At 40.9% G+C, this 12,537-nt stretch overlaps 1 protein-coding gene across 1 annotated transcript in view; it reads right to left on the reverse strand.

The window, feature by feature from the left end:
* Window positions 1-12,434, reverse strand: part of TMEM245 (transmembrane protein 245) — a 102,413-nt gene extending 89,979 nt beyond the window's left edge. The window contains exons 1-3 of the mRNA XM_082611024.1: window positions 11,781-12,434; window positions 2,328-2,445; window positions 692-793 (exon numbers count right to left, since the gene is read on the reverse strand). Coding sequence (XP_082467150.1) covers window positions 692-793; window positions 2,328-2,445; window positions 11,781-12,389 — 829 coding nt within the window. The 5' untranslated portion in view covers window positions 12,390-12,434. The remainder of the gene's footprint in view (window positions 1-691; window positions 794-2,327; window positions 2,446-11,780) is intronic.
* Between the last annotated feature and the right edge of the window lie 103 nt (window positions 12,435-12,537).

Genomic DNA, 12,537 nt, shown 5'->3' on the forward strand with positions numbered 1-12,537 from the left:
AAATAAATAAACAAATGTGGGGTTTAAAAAAAAAAAAACCTATGGGATGCAAAAGCACTTCTAAGAGGGCAGTTTATAGCAATAAATACCTTCATTAAGAAAAAAGAAAGATCTCAAATAAATAACCTAACTTTATGTAGCTGCTTAATGGGCACAGCGTTTTCCTTTAGGGTGATGAAGATGTCTTGGAACTAGATGGAAGTAATGGTTGCACAACACTGTGAATGTACTAAATGCCACTTTAAAATGGTTAATGGGCGCTTCCCTGGTGGCGCAGTGGTTGAGAGTCTGCCTGCCGATGCAGGGGACACGGGTTCGTGCCCCAGTCCGGGAGGATCCCACATGCCGCGGAGTGGCTGGGCCCGTGAGCCATGGCCGCTGAGCCTGCGGGTCTGGAGCTTGTGCTCCGCAACGGGAGAGGCCACAAACAGTGAGAGGCCCGCGTACCACAAAAAAAAAAAAAAAAAAAAAAAGGTTAATGATTAATTTTATGTTATATGAATTAAACCTCAATTAAAAATGCTAAAAAGGGGGGTGGAAATGGTCTAACAATCTAAAATATTTTAAAGAAATTTATTTTCTGTTCAGAAAATACCACCAATTTAAAGCAGTTCATCATAGTATGTTTTATAAATAAAGTTATTCTCCTAAATACTTAAGAGTAATATTAATAGAATGCCATATTTCTTACCAGAAGACTCTTTTCCATTCTGTTTTTCATAGAGGGTGCCCACAGACATCAGGAAAACAATAACCAGGAATACTGGAATCCTCCATGAGCCAGCCAAGGATGCTGCAAATTATTAAGAATTAACATTTTTAGTGAAATAAAAATCTAGCACTTGTCTTTAAAAGACTCAGTTTAGTAGACTGACAGAACAATTTGGCAAATATGTTAATAACAAAATTGTTTCACAGGGAAAAAATTTTTTAAAAGGCAACTGAAACCTCAATTCAGGGCTCCTCTCAGGAAGTCCAGCCCTGCTCTCAGAGGCCCTGGTCTAAACGATTGGGTATGTGCCAACTTACCTTTAAGAGGCTTGTATCACCTGAAGAATCAAGTCCATTCTAAAGCACATCCAGTGTTTAAGACCATCAAACCCCCTGTTTAACCCCCGAATGACCTGCATCAGGCATAGAACTTTAAGTCATGGTGCCTGACTTGATTTCCCGGAAATACCACTGGGTGTGAACTCTACCTCTCAAGAAAGGGTGGAATGGCCCACAAGAGCACGGCAAAAAGCTTTAATGTCTCCTCAGTGTACAGAGCGAAAACGCTAACAAGTGGCCAAGGATCAAAAGCCTTTGCGCTTCCCTGAGTTGGTCTACAGCCTTACGAACATACCTGCCTGCTCCCTCCTCTACTCTACCTTCCCCAAATTCGAAATGAGTCCCATCAGACATTAGGGGATCTCGTTGAGAAACTCCTTTAGCATTCCAAGTCAGCAGAGCTAGAGAGTAATGCTTTGTTCCATATCAGACTCTAAGCAAAGACATACTTTCAACCAACTCTGGTTTTTTATTTTATTTTTAACAATAAGTAGCTCTAAAAACTACTACTAATAGGCTACCTACTGCTCTAGGTTACTGAATTTTGTTTTTAAATTAGAACTTGATGTTTCCATATAGTTAAGACTTGGAGGTAAATGAGTTCCTGAAAAATCACTCTACAACATCCTGGCAGCCACTCAGCTAACAGTGAAGAGTCTCAAATAACGGGGAACTCATTACTCTGAGCAGCTCTGACGCTGATCATCCTTATGTTGAACAGAGACTTGTCTCTCTGAAGCTGCTCATTGCTCTGACATCTCTCCCAAATGGCTACAGAGATCTGTTTAAACCACTCTTTCACAGTCCTTCAAATACCTGAAACCGGCTTCCATATTTGGTATCTTCCTCACCTCTACCTCCTCCCCACCCCTGCAGCCCCAGTGCCCTTCTCTTATGGAGAGTAAACATCTCTGGTTCTCTTAAGAGTTTCTCTCACATGCTTTTGAGCACTTCTTATCATCCTTGGCTGCTTAGCTATATCCTCCCTAAGTAAGACACTCAGAAACAGCCATGAAAGTCCAAGTGTGCTCTACTTTATAAGATATATTTATTTTTAAAAGACCATTTTGAAAATGAACATTCCATATAATTAAAAGTAGACATTTTAAAGTACAATATTTTCATTCAAGATTAATGAAAGATTAAGGCAGAATATTTTGAAGGATTATTTTGAAGAATTTTAAACGCAACACATAAAACTTCAAAAAATTCACTTTGATTCACACAGTCAGCCTCCGCTGACCTTAAGCTAGACTTTCTTAGAAAAAGGGACCCACCTAAATGAAAAAGCAATATAATCCAGACAGGAATTGAAACTGCTCTCAAGTAGCGTTCAGTGCTTGCATTCCACTTGAATGAAACAGTCAACACATAGCCAACTACCAAGGTCCAGATCTTAAATAAATGAAATATAGACACAGTTGTAAAATATATACACATGCAATAAACATACAATTATACAAAACTTGCAAGCATCTACATAGCATAAGAGCTGTGGATACAACACAGATGACGGTTGGTGGTGCTAAAAGGAGTGTGCATAGGTTTTCCTCCTCTGCTTAGATAAATCAAGCTTGGAAATAAACAGGTTTGAAATCCCATGCAGTGATATTATTTAAATCTTTAACAAAAAATACATAAATATAGTTTTAATTTAAGATATGTTAAAGTTCAAAAACTATTATATGCATAAAGATACTTACGATAAAATATTCAATTTTTAAGCCATGGATATAAATTAAGCCCTTCACCTGTGGAATTCTTAAAGTTTTCTCTGTAGATTAATGTTTACAAAAGAAAAGAAAAAACAAGAGCGAATTCCCTGGTGGTACAGTGGGTAGGACTCCGTGCTTCCACTGCCAGGGCCCCAGGTTCCATCCCTGGTCAGGGAACTAAGATCCCGCAAGCCGGTGTTACTATGAAAAGAATTTTTTAAAAGCTAAAAAGAAGGCAGCCAGCTGAAGTGTGACCCTGCTGAAATAATCTTGGTAACAGATGGTTAGAGTCCAGAGTTATACTCAGTTGAAGAAGTGTAGCTGAAAAAAATATTACCAGAGGAAGAAACAGCCAGGGTCCCTCTCCTCAGTTTTCCCTACAATTAAACTAAATGACTCTAGTAATCACAAAGCATCCGACACAGAAACTCTCTAATAACCTCATATTTTAATAGAACATACACAAAAGATGGAAAGAATACATAGCCTAGAACAAACGTGAGCACCAAGAATTTATTAAAACAACCTGAACCTTGAAAAAAAATAGGCAAATTAAAACAGAAAAAGGACTTTATACTGTAATTCAGAGAATGAAGAAAAAGGAACTGATATGGTTACTACAAAAGCCAGAAAAAAACTACCTCTTACTTTATTTTGATCATATCTTCAAAATACTCTTCGGGTCTTAAAAATGTTTATAGCTTCAGACCTGAGAATTCAGCTTTGGAACCTTACTAAATAATGATAAATTCTGAAAAAGGGTTAAAAATAAAGAAGCTCATCATAGACTAATTTAGAACACTGAAAAGTTGATAACCTAAAAGTTCAATAACTGGGAAGTGGTTAACTCTGGATGAGTCACTCAGTAAAATGTTATGCAATCATTAAAACAGGCTTCTTTAAACAAAGACTATGTAACTTAAAATATTCCTAAGATATTATTAAGGAAAAAGCAAAATTAAAAAAACACATATGACATGAGTATATCTACTGTATGGTGGAGGAGGGGGAGGAAATGTACTAAAAAGTTGTATTTAGGTGATAAGATTTTGTTTTTCCCTTTTCCTTTTCTCTATATTTTCCAAATTGCCTTTAATGAGCACTAGTTCTTTTATAATGAAAAGGATATTAAAATATTTTTCTTCAAGCAACTAATAAGATGAAATATTAAAGAGATCTTAAGCCCCAGATATATGAGCACATGGGAAGTGAGACTACAGCTGCTTCCAAGAAGTTCAAGCTTGTAGGACCATACAAATTTAACCCTGGGAATTTAGAGAATTTGAGATATGACAGAGATAGAGCTCAGAACAAAATCTGAGTGTAGTAACAGTACACTTATGTAACACTTTGCCTTGTTCTAATACTTTAAACACATGAACTCATTTAATCCTCATAACCCCAGGAAAAAAGTACCATTATCACTCCCATTTTAGAGATGAAAGAAACTGATACTTCAGAGAAGTGACTTGCACAAGGTCACACAGCTAAAAAGTGACAGAGTCGGGAAAGTTGGGTTCAAGGCCTTTGGGGCAGCAGACTTAGCCTTGGACAGGCAGCGAGACGGGAGGAAAATCCAGGTAGAAAGACAGCCAAGGCCAAAAAGCTTCGAAAGGATACCACCCAATCAGTATCTTAAAGATGGAAGAGAAATCAGCCAGAAGTCTCTCTTCCAGAACCCTGTCCTCCTGCCTCCAGGGGACATGGGTTCAATCCCTGGTCAGGGAACTAAGATCCCACATGCTGCAGGGCAACTAAGCCCGCGCACCTCAACTAGAGAGAGAAAACCTGCACGCCACAACTTGAGAGAAGCCCGTGCACCACAACAAAGGATCCCGCATGCCACAACGAAGATCCCGTGTGCTGCAACTAAGACCCGATGCAGCCAAAAAATAAAACATAAATAAATACTATTTTTTTAAAAAGAAAAAAAAAAAGAAGTGACAGAGTCAGGATTAGAACCCAGGAACATGGCTCCAGAATCTGCTTTCTTAACAATAAGGAGAATAAAAGGTAGTGCCAGAAAAATAAAGAGGAAAAGCTGCTCCAGTATTCACAAGGGAAAATAAAAACAGTTGATTTTGAGGACTACAAATTGCTGAAATTTAAAAAGAAAATGATCCTCAGCAAGTGGATGGTCTTCAGCAGTATGCTACACAGGGGTAATCAGCCCTGCCTTATTAAACATGTAGTCAGTAATTTAGGTGAAAGACTAGAAGGTATATTAGCCGAACTTGTAGATTACACAAAATTGGGAATAGTCAATATAAATGATTCAAAAAGATATCCTGAAATTAGAACAATGGGCTAATCAAATAAGATTAAATTTAATAGAGAGAAATGCAAAGGTCTGCTTTTAGGTTCAAAACTCATCTATACAAGTATAGAATGGGAAGAGGATAGCTGGTCAGAAATGTAACTGGTATGAATGCCTATTAATAAAAGTACAATACATCAGGGAAAGTGATTGTTTCAGTGACTTACACTACCAAACCACATCGGCAATAAAATTCAGACTGGGAAAGGAAATGGAAATCACAACATAGGAGATACAGATACAGCTGGGGGGAAAATCTGTTCAGCTTAGAAAAGAGAAGGAAATAAGATTTGATAGCTATCTTCAAATAGCTGGGGAAATGTCATCTGAGAGAGGGACAGACTTAATTTTCTGTGGTTCTGAGGGCAGAAATAATAGGTGGAAATTAGGAAGCAACATATTTCAGCTTTATATAATAAATTTTTCTAATAAACTGTGGATGTCTATAAAGGGAATGAGCTACCATCACTAAAAGTCTGAGCAAAAGCTGACTGGAAGTGAGGCATGACAAAGTAGGAGAGTGTGCCCTCAGTGAGAAGCTGAACTATAGGATCACAGAAGGATATACTTTCAGATTTTAAGCCTATGATACTTTTCAACCAATCTCCAAGAAGTTTTTGTTTCTTATCTGTATTCATAAGGAATGAGTACCACTTGCAGAGGAAAAAAATGAGAGACTGCATACTTCAGATTTTTTCAAAGAAACTCATGATCTAAAGAGAGGTATGTGTTTTCACCCAGTAAACCTGAAACTCACAGACAACCTCATTTCAGTTTAAAAGAGCAACTTATTAAATATACTCCCCAACTCCACTTCTACAAATTTGGTTTACAGAAGAACTACACACTGTGCAGATATAAAAATGTTCACTGTGGCAGTTTAAAATATTAAACAAACAAATTAAATATAACAAATTAAATGTCATTTTATAGGAGACTGTTTAAATTATGGATCTCCAAAAATGAAATAATTATTCAGACTTTCAAAAGTGTGATAAATAACTTTATTCAATGACACAGTGTAAATTTATGCATATGCAAATTTATAATGGTGAAAATATACTCACCACAATGTTAAAAAATATTGTCTCTGAATGGTTGGATTTCAGGGGGTAAGTCGCATCTTTACACTTTTCTTCAAGTATTGAATTTTCTTCTAAGAGTAGTATTATCTTTATAAATAGTAAATGTCTTTTACTTAAAAAAAAATCTTTTGACTTTTTTTTCAGTATTTTCAAGAGTTTCCTCAGAAAAAATTCACAGAATATTATTAGTTGAAAAAGTATGGCCATTTATAAAAACACTTTAAAGTTTCTATTAAACCATTATGATTTTACAGTTACCAATGTTTAAAAATGTTTATCAGATACTAATATAAATTCAGTGCTAAAATAATTTGGTAGGAACACTTTCTAAAAGGCATCCAGAAAAAAAAAACTTTAGACTACGCTACTATTAAAATGAAAGAAGTATATCTGAAAGTACTATCAAGGAAAGATATCCACAATACAATGATAATGAAAGAGCAATGATAAAAGAAAGAGAATTTTATACATATATATATAATTTTTGTTTTAAAAAACAAAACCCCTATACTTTATACAGTCACACAGGTGTAGAAATAAATTTAGAAGGCTATTCACCAAACAGTTAACAACAGTGACATCTATACAGTGGGAAGAGAAAAGAGACAATTCACTTTTACCATATAAACTTACATGCTGCTTAAATTTTTTTATATATATAACAAGCATGTTTTACTTGAGTCAATATTTTAAATCGCTAAATATTCTTTAACTTACTGAAATTAAGGATTTGTACATTCAAATTTCATACATAATTTCCAGTATGGATTCCTATAAGTGTGCCTTTATGAGAGCTTTTTATTTCTGTCTCTCTCTGAGAGATATGTTTAGCCTCTGAGAAAACCTGTTCAAGTATGAATTTTCTTCCAGGAATAAATCAATGAGCCACAGTTTAAACAGAAGAAGGCATACTTTCCCAAACTATGTTCTTCAGAGCAATGTGTCTGTCCTTTTCAAAATATACATTCAATACTCATTTTAAAGCACCAGTGTGTGCTAGACACTAAAGACTGTCCATAAAAACTGGCAACATTTATTTAGCACTACAAGTAAAGCAAACTAATAAACAATCACATTTTCCTTTCATTTGACTTATTAACCACATATACTTTTCTGATTAAATAAGATATTAAATGCATAAAACATAAGGAGACTTTGCCCTGTTGACTATGTCTTTGTTTTATTTATTGTCATCTGGGTATTAACTGGAAAAGCAACTTGGCTTGCTTATTGCATGATTTTGCAGAACAGTTTCCTAAGTCTTTTACAGAGAGAATAAAACTACTGATTTCTTCCCAACTTATGGAGCCACAGCCCTAATCAGCTACTGCTTCAGGTACTTCATTCTCCTTTATTCTAATTTGAAAACTTTGTTCTCTTCATGGTGTGGCAACTTAAGAGCCAAGACTCTTTTATAATCAAAGTCTTTAACTGAGAAAGAACCTAAGTACTGGAAACTTTCCTCCTTACTGTTGCCAGGCAAGTAAAACATCCCAGGAGTAGGCCTGGCCGGCTGGCTAATGTGCATTTCCCAAGAGCCTTGCTGGCAGTACTACCAAACTCTGGGGATCTGTAAAACTGAATATCCAGGAACCTTAGAAATCATCCCCACACTTCACGCAACTAGAGTTGAGTAGCCCAGAGACGGGCCCTGGTCTGTCCAAGGTCACAAAGCAAGCTACTAACAGAGCTCAGTTTAGAATTTACACTCTTATCTTTTTCCTTTCTTTTTTTTTTTTTGCGGTACGCGGGCCTCTCACTGCTGCGGCCCCTCCCACCACGGAGCACAGGCTCCGGACGCGCAGGCTCAGCGGCCATGGCTCACTGGCCCAGCCGCTCCGCGGCACGTGGGATCCTCCCGGACCGGGACACGAACCCGCGTCCGCTGCATCGGCAGGCGGACTCTCAACCACTGCGCCACCAGGGAAGCCCTACACTCTTATCTTTCAGCCACTGTTCCTTCCACTTCATGCTTCTTTATAAAGTAAAATGGAAACAATGTGATCAGAGACCATGGAGAAAACAAATCTATTACTACTGCAAAAACCGTAAATGTCTTCAAAACGTTCTAACAAGTCTGAACTAAAGGAGAGAGGAAGACCCAAAACACTCCCAGCAAAGAAAAATGGTGGAGCAGGAAGGCTAGATTTTTAGATTTATCTTGACAGCTCTACACCAAGGAAAGATGCCAAGGACCCTAAGGACTGAGTTATATGTGAGTTTGCTGCAACAGATGATTTTTTTTAAGTGTTTAGAAATCACTAAGTCAGTACAACATTCTAATATATTTGAAACTGTTTTAAAAAATTGCTCACATCATGGATGGTTACTCTTTCACTTGCAAGCAGGATGGAGAATTAGCAGAAAAGAGCTAGGAGACTGAAGGAACCCCAAAGTGAGGTGAATAGGACCTGAACTGTTAGGATAAACTGGTAACAAAGGAAAACACAGGTAGTAAAGACATTACAAAGGAAAACGAGATAGGACTTGGAAATAACAGATACAAGGATAAGAGAGATGACTAAGATTTCTAGATGAGTAGAATCCAGGGGCCTTTGGGGGAATATGTGTGGTTAGTCCAATCCTGATATTCTTCTATTTTTTTTCCTGAAAACTAAAATCAATTTATACTATAAATAAATAAATAAATAAACACAATGTATTGGGGGAAAGCTTTTAAAAATCTTTGTTGAAGGTTTTGATGACAAAGGGCCTTCAACTGCTGATAGGTCTGTTGAGTATCATTCACTGACAGAATGAACAGATCAATCTCTAAATCTCACCTGTGAAAATCCCCCCTCCTACTTCACATGACTGTTGTAAGAATGAAATAACACACATACATGAAAGCGCCTACCAGTACATGGTAGATGCTCAAAAGCTGGATCTTAAATGCATGAATTGTCAGCTCTCCAAAATGTAGATTTCCTTAAATTCACTTTTCTCTCTACCTCCCCCAGCCATACCTCTCAGCAGCAGCAGGCTCCAATTTACAGGTTGTTTAGAAAGCATAAAGACTCTTTTTCTATGACAGGCAGCCCTTCTTGGGCTCACAAAACCAAACCATCTGTGAACTATGATAGAAAAGTTATAGAGAGGGCGCTCTGCCCAGTCACATGACCTTTCACTTCTTGTCAGGCCTTAATCAGCGCTCCTGACTGAGAAGTGAGCACTCCCCGTCTCCGCTTCCCAGGTACACTTTTAGCTCACCTCCATCCAACCACCCGCTCCTAAGAACTGTTTCAAGAAAACACAGCCGCAAGTTTCTCTCCAACTCAGATCAACCTCATTTTAGGCTCCCTACTCACTTCTAATTAACTCATGCTGTGTCTTTTATAATGGGTTTTTTTACCCCTTCCTCCCTTGCCCCCATCGCTTTAGGCAAACAGCTGAGTTTCAAGCTTTTTCAAAATTATTAATTGGCTTGACCTTCCTTCCCCTCTTCTAACCTAATCAATCTTGGCCCTTCTCTTCTGCTCATCCACAACCCATTCAAGGGTACGTAAATAAAATACAAGGAAGGGGGGTTTATCTTCAGTAAAAAGATATTCATAACTCTATACACGGAGCTGCAGGCACTTTTCCACAATTATTCAATTCCTCATCTCTTTCCACTATCTGAGAGGGACTGGCAGAAATGCCCCAGTTTCTGCTAATCATGGCAATTAACCCATGTATTCAATTCTTACTTTACTATGAAAATACAGTGTTCATATATGCTAGGGCCTTCTTTCCTAATTTCCTACAGTTTGGTAGATATGCTACTTGGTCTTGCCTACAGTAATTACAGTAAACTGCATTATCAACAGTCAAAAATGTTAGCAGAATCTGGAAATATGTCTGAATTTGACAAGATTGAATCTCTTGAGGATAGGAATCAAGTTATAGTAATCTTTATATTTCTTAACAGCATATAGTACTCTGCCTTCTATGTAAGAGGCATTCAGTCCACTTAACTGAACTGTGAAATAACAGGTAAAGGAGAAATAACATGGAACTGGGACTCCATAAAGTGAACCCTGGGTTTGTTCAAAGGCTGAGCGACTTTGGACCATCACATTCTCCGGATCTCAGAAACCTCTCCTGAAGAGCGCCAGGCAAGCAGGCAAGAAAGAGTAGGATCACTTTCACCTGACAATCTGTCAAGCCTCAGGAGGTGAAACAGGGTGCTTCCACATCCCTCCCTCCTACCACAACTGAAATAACCAGGCCTCTTGGAGGCCAAGGATTCTGTCTGATAACCTAGCAGTTACACACACAAGCAGCATCCCAAAATTATGGATGAGGTGCTCCCCAATTCCTTGCAATACCCTGCTGGCCCATAATTGGTGGGTAATGAACATTTATCTGTGTGTCTGTCATCTCCATAAGAATATGCTCACATATGATTATGTGTACCTTGAACACAGAGCCTGCACCTTACTCCGTTTAAAGCCCTCACAAAGCCCAGTACCTAACAACATACTCAACCAACTTTTAACTTGAACTGAGAGGTTGTATGGATAGAGCAAGAGCAGACAGGAGTTCTGGAATCAATCACCAACTCTAGCAATAACCTCAGGCAAGTCAAAACCTTGCTTGACAGATAAAGGGAATTATTTTGCAACTTGATATCAAGGTGCATTGAACACTGACAAAAGTGAATAAATTTATTTTTAAATGGTACTGCTTATTGATGAAATAGCATTCTTATGCATTAAACATCCACTTGTTTTTAACAGCCCCCAGTGAAATATTTGGATCATTAACTGGTCTACAATCTGGTCTGAGTTAGGAAATGTGTCACTAGATTATGCTTGAAATCCCTTCCAACTCTCAAGCTCCGTGATTTTCCAAGAATAAGCTCAGATGATGCAAGAATCACAAATATATCTTTCCTTCACCCAGTCTGCCTAAGTAATCCAGGCGGGAGGAGATGTTGCACAGCAGTCCCTGCACAACGTTAAGTAGTTCCCAAGAATAGACTGTGGTGAGAAAGAGGCCCACGAGGCTCAGCAACCAGGTAGGTGCCTTGCACAAAGTACACTGAAATCACCTGAACTGAGAGGCAGCTCTGAACTATTAAGAAAGATTTGCTCTAGGACTTGAGAAACTTGCGTCAACCAGTGCCCTCTTTGTGCCCGACTAGCCCTAGCCTGGTAAGAAGTCACCTCTCCTATCTGTAGGATGACAGGCTGGACTAGGATCTCTAAGGTCCCTTCCAGGAAAGTCCCACGTGAGCAGAAGTAAGATGCTGAAGCACCCACTCTCCCTGACCAGGAGTAAATTCATGTCCACCTGCCGATGCACTGAAGCCCCTACCTGCAAAGGGGAACAGCGATTCCTCACAGGGCACACGCCCCGCTAAGTGGTTCCGGTAGGACGGGGGCGGGGAACGGGGAGACTATTTCAAACCACACCCGCCCTCACTTTGGAAGGAAGTGCGCCAAGTTCCTAGGGTGCACGGGAAGGAAGGCTGAGACGGACACTGCCTGCAGCGCAGGTCTGGACCTCTGGCCGCCCCTGCATCGTGCGGAGGGGTTGGCAGGATCGCACCCCAGCGAGCTGCGGGTGTGGTGAGGGGCACTGCGTGCTCGCCGGGACCGCCCAGGGCCCGGGCCGAGGCTCACTTACCCACAGGCTGCTGAAGTAGTCCAGCCCGCGGCAGATGAACGCGCCGGCGTGCGCCAGCAGCACCTGCACGCCCAGGTAGCTGCCCAGGCTGTAGAGGCCGTAGAGAAGCGGGCCGCCGGCGCCGAGAAACAGCAACAGGCGGCGGCGGCGCAGCGCCTGCTCGCCCAGGGCCTCCACGCCGTAGTCTGCGAAGCAAATTGGCAGCAGCAGCGCGGCCAGCACGATGGGCGTGTGCGCGCGGTGAAGGCGCTGCAGCCAGTGGCGGCCCAGCCGCGTCAGCGAGCTCTTGAAGGGGTGCAGGAAGGTGCCGCACAGCACGGCCCACAGCAGCGGCCGCAGGAAGGCCTCCAGGATAAAGTAGACGAGCACGGCGGCGCCGCAGCACAGGCACACGAACAGCACGGCCCCAGTGTTGTAGAAGGCCTGCTTGATGGGCTTGTCGAAACGCAGCGCCAGCGCCGCCGTCCGCGGGGTCTCCCCGCAGCCGCTGCCGCTGCCGCTGCCATCGCCGCCGCTGCCGCCCGGCCCGACCACACGCTGAACCCGCGGCGCCCGGCCCGGGGAGCCCCGCGGACTGGGCAGCTCTTCAGGGGAACTGTCGTCGGCCATGGTACCCCTGCCGCCGCCGCCGCTGCCGAGAGGCGGTACTGGAAGCCTAGCGAGAGGCACGGGCGAGAGGCAGGGCGGGCGGCCCGCGGCATTGTGGAAGTCGTAGTTCCTAGCTGGCCATTGAGCGCTTACAGGACCTTTGGGGAAC

The sequence above is a fragment of the Mesoplodon mirus genome (assembly GCF_964341445.2).
Source record: "Mesoplodon mirus genome assembly, chromosome: 1".
NCBI lineage: Eukaryota > Metazoa > Chordata > Mammalia > Artiodactyla > Ziphiidae > Mesoplodon > Mesoplodon mirus.